This window comes from Polyodon spathula, chromosome 10 (assembly GCF_017654505.1).
Source record: "Polyodon spathula isolate WHYD16114869_AA chromosome 10, ASM1765450v1, whole genome shotgun sequence".
Lineage (NCBI taxonomy): Eukaryota > Metazoa > Chordata > Actinopteri > Acipenseriformes > Polyodontidae > Polyodon > Polyodon spathula.
The window spans coordinates 42,883,508-42,893,299 of record NC_054543.1 but is presented as its reverse complement, the minus strand read 5'-3'; the positions used below and the strand labels follow the sequence as shown (position 1 = coordinate 42,893,299).

Sequence of the window (9,792 nt, the reverse complement as noted above, 5' to 3'; positions counted from 1 at the left end):
AAGCAATGGCTTTATTTACTTTATCTAAATATTCTTGTTAAATAAACTGGTAAAAGGATGATCTTGGTAGGAATGCAAAATAGGGAGAAAGCTGTTAGTTACAATGTCATGAGTAGAGGTGAAGAAATTGGTATAAGGTTATCTCCACCAGTTCGCACTGTGCATGCATGAGGTTGTGATGGGCAATGCCAACACCAGCCTAGTGTATGCAATTTCTTGATGACCCTGGAAACAAAGAATGTGATTTCCCTTTATTCATTTATCTAGGAAGTATACCATATTCTGAATGAATACATTGTAAAAATGCATTACACACCTAACACTGCTCTCTATTTGAGTCCGCATGCAATCAAATCCAGTTTGTTTTAAATAAAATAAAAAATGATGTAATTGTTTAACTTGAGACGTGCTTTATAATTTGGAGTTGCATCTAGTATTTCATTTTTGTCTTTTTCTTCTAACTGGTAATTCTTCCTGGGAACTCATCAGTATTTCCTGTAATAGATGAAAACCACACTCAGCTGTGCAGTGTCCCCACCACTTACCTTTCTATCGCACATGGGACAGTTTTCACCATCATCAGTTGGATGCGCAGTTGTTAATTTGCATTTTGATTACTTACTGTTGATCAAGCACAGAGCTTTCTTTGGCTCTTCTCTTGCAAAACTGCTGAAAGACTTTGTTTTGCCTAGTTGTGTGTTTTTCTTCTTTATTTACAACACACTCTAGCCTCTTCTGCAGCTGAGAAATAATAAAATGTTTGTGGAGAGACTCTATATCCCCACCCTGCACTGTACTAAACTTTCAGTGCTCTAATACCTGCAAGTCCCTTTTATCCATCTGTAGCTGCTTCATCTGGTTCTGCTGCTGAGCGACCTTCGCAATATAGTCATCCTCCAGGTCTTGAATCTTGGTCTTGACGCCATCCAGGATTTTCTCCAGATCAGAAGCTCGCTGTGACTGACGTGCAGCTCGAGCCTGCTGCTGCTGGACCTCATCTTTGTGTAAAACAAGACAATGGTTCCTCTGTTTAAATTACAAAAACAATGTTAAATGACCAGATATGCTGTACTTTCTAAAATGATTCAAATTTAATGTATTACCTGTTCCATATCCTATTATGTGTTCTCTATAACTCAGAATTATAATTCAACCTGCTGTGATAATTATTTACAAGGCTTACTGTACTTTTTCAGACACTGAAAAAAAAAAAAAAGTTTCAAAAGTGAAATTATTTTAGAAATGACCACTAGGGGTCATTAATTTCTGCAGCAGACTTTTTATCCACGAGAACCACATCTGCAAGACAGCACATTACACAGGAATAAATACACTGTGTTCTCTAACAAACATGGGGCTCATGGTAGATTTACATTTGACACTGAAGCCCAGTATCAGACAGGTGTTCCAAGATTCCTTTGGGAGCTGGTAGAGAGGTGGAGAATATGGTTGGTAACTAGAGAACAGTAGAAAACAAAAACAAGCCACAAAGCTGTAGAGTGCACCATAGTAACAGAGCAGATGAAAAACACTAACAAACGCCAACACAATAGTGATAATAGTACAGCAAAATGGCACAACAAGAACAAACGTCAGCCTGTGACGTGACCAGACACAATAGTCATGCTAATATAATAATAATAATAATAATAATAATAATAATGTTCTCTCTTTGATTTTGTTTGTGTATTTCCCAATTTCAATTTTTATACATTTATTTTCACCACAATTTATCTGTGATAATTTTAAACCCCAGGATTTAGCACCTCGAAAGAATCTTACATGTAGCAGAAGATCTTTATAATGTTCAGTACCAGTACCATTACAAAAGAAAGGGTTAAAAAAGCACTTCTGTGCTTTTGATACAATATTAGAAAATATATTTTGTGCAAAAAAATAGTCTGAATTAAAACACAAGTCATTTATTACCTGTTAGGTTTTTGTCTTCCATTGGGTCAGCAAGCTGAATGGGTTTACTTTGAATCAAAAAACTTAAGCAGTGTAACCCAGTACGTTCGACTATACCCAAACGCGAACGACGACGTAAGCCGAAACGAGGACGTTTATATATATATATATATATATCCTGCAAGATATATATTATATATATATATACTTATATATATATAAAACACTACTGTTCCAAAATCTAACAGCAGTACCATACATTACATGAGTACTAATGAAAGCCCCAGGGTGTAAAAGAGTTCTGTGTTCTAATATGCTAAACATTATTTCCTAGTATTATCATAGCATACACATAAGTACACTGTAATAATAAACTGCAGAGTGTATGTGATTGCAGTAACTTTACTGCAGCTTGTTATGTTGCAGTACCCACACTGAAGTCTGCAGGTCAGTTCAAATGACTATCTTGCCAGTATCGTATCATACAATTAACCCTATGAAATATCGTACTGTGTAAATGTAAATTGATTCTGATGGCACTGGTGTTTTGTACCACTAGTTACTGTGTCCAAAAAATCCAGATGTTTATATTTCTATCAGGATATTGTCAGAGACTGGACATACTGCTGAATAATACAATGTTAGAACTAACAAAAACATTTTCATCACCTTCATAAATTAATTTCCCAGAAATTGCACAAAATACATGTTCTGTGTGTGTGTGTGTGAAAAAAAAAAATATTACCTAATATAATTGTAAAAAATAAATAAATACATAAAAAGTAGGCATACAAAACATAAATGTATCTCGATTGAAGCCTATATTTAAAAACATTTTAAATAATATGTCCGATATGTCCTTTTTTGTTTGTTTGTTTGTTTTGTTCTCGTTTTACCTTCTTTTATGAAAATCTGAGTTACACCAACACAAAACAAGGCAAGCCAGAAAGCAGAAGCCAGTTTAAAAAGCAGCCAAATTCAAACCAATCAACGCTTCGCCTCTTGAAGGACACGCCTATATTCTCTTTAATGCAAACTTATTGGTTCTTAGAGATGAGACGGAAGAAGCTTTGAGTGCGTTCCAGCCACGCAGTTACTTGCAGTTTTATGCACGGAGCAGCTGCAAAGTATCTGGGACACAAAGACTCGGATGTAAACAATAAAGGAGTACTGAAAGGTAGAGAGACAACTTGCATCGGCTGACCACTGCATTTTGACTGAACTTATGATTTGCATTTAATAAAATAATAAAGTTGCAAATTCTAACTTGATATTTAACCCAGTCTGTTGACAGAGTGCTATTTTTGAAATCCCTTATAATTAAGTAATTATTTGAAAATTGCCATTTTATGTAGGAATGTTAATATTTAAGATATAATTAGATCTGTTTCTACCTACAAACACACAATGATGTACGGGTGAGTGTTAGCAACAGGTTAATTGGGAAATAAAGAACACAACCCTGTATAATGACATTTCTACTGTCAGTGTATTTATTTTTAGTAGATTTAATACTATGACAATTGATGCAAATATTTTATCCATATTTAAACATGTTTTATTTTGCATAAAATACAAACAATGTTGAAAGTGCCTTCCTTAGGAGAGAGGAATAAGTTGTAAACAAATGAATGGAGGGGTAAACTGGGTGTATGAGAGCCCGAACAAACGTTTGCGATGCCGCTACAAGGCAGGTCACAGAGCCACACATACACGCTGACGGCGCATCCTTGGCGAGATCTAAAACGCACCATTCAGCTTCTCCGGTAACACATTAATCACGTGACTCAGCACCCGACCCTGAGGAGGAGGGGGCTGAGGATCCTGTCGCGAGAACGCTGGGGGATTCTGCTAACAAATGACGGCACTGTGATGGGGGGACAGCTCTGTTAGGGAGCTGAATTAGACAATTGTAAAAATTGAAGCTGATGACGCTTTTAAATGTCTTTTTTTAAAATCATGTTATTTCCTGTGCACAGATAAAATGGTCTGCATAGTGGAGTAGGGTTGTATAGTTTAATAAAGACAACAAACCAAAGGTTGTTGAAGCTAAGCTGTAGTTTCCATAGTGACAGTACTACTCTCGTTACACAGATCAGCAGAAGCTCAGGTGTGACCTGCAACAGGGAGCAGGTAAGATGCAGCGGTCCATTTTGTTCTTAGATTTGCAAATGTTTCGTCGTGTACATTAATGTGCAGCCGTATCACTGCAGTCATTAGTACTGACACAGTAATAAAACAGTTACGTTAATAATGCATACGCTTGACAAATTCGGTTAACCACACGGAGCGCATCTTAGATTCAAATAAGTAAAGCCTGGTTGAATAATGTACCTTTACAAAACTCTGCGTTGTTGTTTCTTCTACAGCATATATAGGCGTGATTTAACTGTTATCTGTAACTGTGCTAGGTTAGTATAGACGCTAGATGTTTAATAATGCTCTTGTTGTTTATTTCTTCAACCTGAACTGAAGCTGAAGGTCTTCATCTAATTGCTGTACTTGACTTACTGTAGCTCTCTTAAGCAGCATTTTATACTGAAGTTCCAGCTGCTTACCTGGGGGTTGTAGGCCTAAGTATTTGTGTAAATAAGTACAGTTGCTGTGGGTGCCCTGCCTGATTCAATCACATAGCTATTGTGTTGCATTTTGTTAAAATTGTTTTCATACAAGAAACAAGCATGAATTTAGATCATGTTATCTTTGCGTCTGTATGTAGCCCCTGGGTCCAGATCATTCTAGGATTCTAACCTGTGTGTTTGGCAGCCTAAGCCCTGTTAGGCTGTCCAAGGTATCCATTAGCCCTTCTGGACCCAGCAGCATTATTTTAACATTAATGTTAATGACGCTGACATCAAGGCCCATTATTTGGAGTGACATTCCATCTATTCTTAACCTTGTCCTATGGATTCCACAGCATGTATATGGGTTCCTCTGCGTCAATAAGCTTCTTACAGTAATAGACTTGCTGCTGAACTTGCAGCTGTTGTTCAGTGCTGTACAGTATGTGGTACTGCTTTTGAGATGATATTTAGCAATAGAAGAAAATGTGACTTGTAGTTATCTATTTGAAAGTGGGTTTTTTTTTGTTTGGTTTGTTTTACTTAACAAGGTCTCGTTACGGCCATCTGGAGAAGATGACAGATCTGGTGGCAGTTTGGGAAGTGGCCTTAAGTGACGGCGTTCACAAAATTGAATTTGAGCATGGGACAACCTCAGGAAAACGTGTCGTGTATGTGGATGGAAAGGTAGGTCAAATGTAGAGCTGAGAGAGATTCAGGTCGGTACTAAATTTAAAATTGTTTTTGGAATAATCATTTCCTACTTGATTTATAGTATAGAATGTAATAATATAGAAAATATACATGCTAGTGATACTAAAAACAAACCTGATGCAAGCATTTAGTTGCACCATTTGAAACACGCAAAACAGCCATCACATTATTTCCACATGGTGGCAGTACATCCATATCATCGTCACTGTTGCCTTCATTATTGTTTTCTTTATCAGGAGGTACTAAGGAGGGACTGGATGTTCAAACTGGTTGGAAAAGAAACTTTCAGTGTTGGAGGAACTGAAACTAAAGCAACCATCAATATTGATGCAGTTAGCGGCTTTGCCTATGAATATACGCTTGAAATTAACGGGAAAAGTCTCAAAAAATACATGGAAAACAGATCCAAGACCTCCATTACATGGGTAATAAACCTGGATGGAGTGGACTGTCGGATAGTACTAGGTAAGTACATTTTGGTTTATGTAGTGTGTAATTCATGTTTATGAACACTAAATGCATACAGCAATATGGGTGAGCAGCTGTGGCAGCTGTGCAAAGTTTCCCTTGGAGAACTTTAAAGCTGCCCTTCTCTGTCATTGGTGCACAGGCATTGAAGCTGATCATGAGGAAACTGCACGAGGAAATTGTCTGTGATCACATATTTCTGAAACATATTGTGTTAAATGAGCCTTGCGCAAATCCCAACCGGGAAGTTGACTGCAATTGGCACGTAGCAAACAAGTGATCCTTGAATAGCATTTTCTGAACTTTTAGGTTTTTTTTTTGTTTTTTTTTTATAGCAGTTTCAGTCAAGGCCACTCTCTGAGAAGGACTGACCGCCATTACAGTTCTGGCAGGTTTCCTGAATTGTGGCCCTTGAGAAAGAACTTTTTGCTTTGTGTTTTTTTTTTTTATATATATATGTGAGATGCATGATAATTCAACAAAGATGATGACTCACAGCTTCCATTTGCCGGTTTGGGAACAATGGGGAAGTTTCCATAGCTGCATTTTGCCTGTGGCTGTTATTGATGTGTGTAGATTATTCAGTGTGTACAGTAACTGAGGAAAGTAATTTACATACTTGTGTAGTTGTTGATTATAAAAAAAGACAGAGAACATTGAGTTTTTAGGCAGAAAATAGCATTTGTAATGTCTGAAAATGGACAAAACATGCAATTTTTTCCAGGAACATTCACCAGTGTATGACATTGACTGTTTTAAAAAATAAATTAACATTACAAAAATATATAGTTTTAAGGGTGTAAAGATTCTGATAGCAAAGCTAGTGAGTATACATTCCCTGTAACAGTAACATCCTGTTTGCAGTAAACATTTTTAATGGGTCTAAGCACAGGTTTCTAAAAGTATTATTCTTTTTTGTTTTTACCAGAGAAAGATACGATGGACATATGGTGCAATGGGAAAAAAATGGAAACTGCGGTAGGTATATGAATACACTTAATTGTTTAATACTAGATTACTGTGTGGCTATAGAAAAAACAAATCTCCTTCTACTAATATTTAAATATTTAAAGTAGATCATACATTTCATGAATAGTATTCACAAGAACTTAGAATGATGGGGAAGTCTCTTGGTTGAAAATACATTTTATCAAACAGTTGTATCACCTTTTGTCTGTAACACACACTGTAGGTATAGCAAACAGCACAGCATGCTGCAGCTTTACTTAAATCATTTATTAGCGTTTTCTCTTTTTAATGGATTCATTTGATCAAGTCCTCATGGGATACAGGTATTGATTCTCAGGTCCTCCTTGTACTCTCTGATGACCTTGGTAGGTACTGGCTGTCCCAGCTTTAAAGTTGGGAACCACACCCAATTTGAAATGAGTATCTCAAGTGTTATCCTTGATAATGCTACATGATGTTATAAAGCATTATGTAGTAACTATAGTATACTAAACAACTAACCACACTTGTTGAGGTATCATAGAGATGTATTTACTTCATACACCATGTATCCCAGACTTTGATAGCTTGCATATCAAAAATCAAAGACCTCTTTACCTGTTGGCAGTGTTGAACAATGAAATACATATGCTTTGTTTCAGGGAGAATTTGTTGACGATGGCACAGAGACCCATTTTACTATCGGAGACCATGAGTGTTATATCAAGGCAGTGAGCAGTGGGAAACGAAGGGAGGGCATAATCCATTCTCTAATCGTGGATGAGACAGAAATACCAGAGGCAGCAGAGTGATATTCACTTAAATAACTAGGATTTCACTTTACAAATGTGACCAAGCCTGCTGATAATCCCAGCTGTTAAGAATTTCCCAAACCGGTCCCAAACCATCTACAAGTGAACCCAACGATTGCACAATTGAAATAATGTTAGATTATGTGCACAGTGTGCTGCATACAATTGAATGTGAAAAAGAAGCTGCAATAATCCATTAATTTTAACTGTGTTGTGTAACAGGTTATATTTCTGAAGGATGTAATGTGGCAATGAAAGTGTTTTTGTACTTTACAAAATATCTTGAAAGAAATGGATCTGGCAGCAGCGTTTTTAAATTTGCCTTGAATTAGACATCAATTCATGTCGTATCATTTTTATTATATCTCATTGCAATACAAACCTGAGGTTTAATGGATTGTACAAAGAGCCTCTGCTGTAGCCCAACATTTCTTTCTGTTCTTTTGTAATGACATAATGTCTTTCCAGATATAAAGTAAACCCTGCTAAGAACAATTTCAATTCAATTACTTGTCATCTTTTGTATTCCTACTTTGTAAGGACAATGTAAATCATATTATTTGGTATTTTTAATTAGGTTTTTCAAAATTGTGTTCTACTTTAGCAGTCTGCTGTGAATTGGGTCCAGGGACTTTGCAAAAACATCAACATTGCCACCAATTAGTAAAATGTGTCTTGGTCATTTATTTCAAACCTCTCATTATTTTTAAGACTGAAAGTGTCTTCTATTTTAGAGCTGAACACATGAACATATTTGGTGTGTGTGCGTGTGCGTGTGTGTGTGTGTGTGTGTATATTACTGTACTCTACTTTTTCCTGAATGTTTCTATTTTTATTGAAAACCAACATACTGTCATGTGATATGATGTATATCATTCTCCCAATTTGTATCTGAATTACTATTTGAAATCTAATGTTCTCAGAACTCTGAGAGAATTCCTCTGGGTAAGAAGCTAAGAAGCCTAATTTGTGAACACTAATCGAGTCACTGAAACTGTTTTTTAATAGTTTAAAATCAAAAAATGACAGCTAAGTAATGTTGCAATGTTTATAGGTTCTGTGACATTATACACTGTACTCTGTTGTTTCCCTAAAGTATCAGTCTTGAGAAGATCAAGTGTGAATTAAGTACAGTGCTCCCCTTTATAACGCTGCAGTTGGGAGCCATAGTTAAGAGACTGCTGTTTGTGTTTTGCCTTATAGAGGATACCACTGTTACTGTAATGGCATTATGGGGCAAATGGGAGCCATGACCGTAACACCTTATAACCTGTTCCGCAGTTTAAAGGGGAAGCACTGTACTTTCAGTTTAGGATTTACACAAGGGTGCACTTGGCTCACAGCTCAGGTTTTATTTTTTTTAATCCTTATCAAATTAAATACTGTACATTTTCTAGAAAAGATGAATATGTGTGAACCATTATTTTGTTGACTGTTTGTAGATAATGCAATATTATCGCATTAATTAACCTTCAGCAAAAAAAAAAAAAAAGTTTTTGAATGTACTGTAGCATTGCTAGTGTCCTGCTTTTGGAAATGTAAACTATATTACCATGCATTGTGCATGTGTATTTGTATCAACTTACAATAAATACACATTTTAAAATTATTTTTAAATGAACAGAAATACACGGTAGTCTTTTAACTAATTTTGCTACAAATACAAATGAAATTAATTGTAACAAGTTGGCTTATTTAACATTCAGCCATTGTAATCCTTTTTTATGTAGCATGAAACTATGTTTGGTTTGCAACACAAATTTATAATCAAATATATATGACTTGTCAGATGATATACCATGATTTTTTAACATTGTTTTTTGATGTTGCTTACTTGTATAACACTTGCCTATGATTATAAACATCCTCACAAAAAAAGAAAATATCTGTAAGGTGCAGTTGCCATGAAAAAAAAAAAATACACATTTACTTTTTGTAATTTAAAATGCAGCTTTAAGATCACAGTTTGTACAATCCTGTACTTTTCACAAAAGGCACCTTTTTTACTGTGTAAATTACTAAGGTAAACTTTAAAAGTGTTCACTTTTGTCTGCTTGACTTGGTTTCTCGGCTCACAAGAGAATACAGTAATTTTATTGTAATAACTCAGTAACCATGTTCCCTGCTCTTACATGGTGAGAACTGTGTAATTCCACAGTAATGGCCCTGTGAATAACATCCAGTGTAATTACATATAAACACCATGGCACATATACATATATATATATATATTCCACCAGAGAATGAACCATTGACATTTACTCGGTTATTACAATGTTATTACATTATGTATTTCTCTGATTTAAAGAGCTGCTGTTTCTTGTTAGTATAAACAAACCAATATAAAATATCACAATAAGTAAAACCATACAGAATGCATT

At 35.6% G+C, this 9,792-nt stretch overlaps 1 protein-coding gene across 2 annotated transcripts; it reads left to right on the top strand.

Moving 5' to 3' along the window:
* Positions 1-3,003: 3,003 nt before the first annotated feature.
* faima (Fas apoptotic inhibitory molecule a) lies at positions 3,004-9,701 on the top strand. 2 transcript variants are annotated; one of them, XM_041260369.1, is made up of 5 exons: positions 3,004-3,085; positions 5,021-5,156; positions 5,420-5,648; positions 6,580-6,629; positions 7,262-9,701. In XM_041260369.1, the coding sequence occupies exons 2-5, from the start codon at positions 5,046-5,048 to the stop codon at positions 7,409-7,411; spliced, it is 540 nt and encodes a 179-aa protein (XP_041116303.1). In that variant the 5' UTR covers positions 3,004-3,085; positions 5,021-5,045; the 3' UTR covers positions 7,412-9,701. The 2 variants fall into 2 exon arrangements, with proteins under 2 accessions (XP_041116303.1, XP_041116302.1); XM_041260368.1 differs by lacking the exon at positions 3,004-3,085 and adding an exon at positions 3,764-4,041.
* Positions 9,702-9,792: the final 91 nt, after the last annotated feature.

Coding starts and splice junctions, on each gene's coding strand:
- faima (XM_041260369.1), top strand. CDS start 5,046: ATGACAGATCTGGTGGCAGTTTGGGAAGTGGCCTTAAGTGACGGCGTT. Junction 5,157..5,419: donor TCGTGTATGTGGATGGAAAG/GTAGGTCAAATG, acceptor TTTCTTTATCAG/GAGGTACTAAGGAGGGACTG. Junction 6,630..7,261: donor GGAAAAAAATGGAAACTGCG/GTAGGTATATGA, acceptor GCTTTGTTTCAG/GGAGAATTTGTTGACGATGG.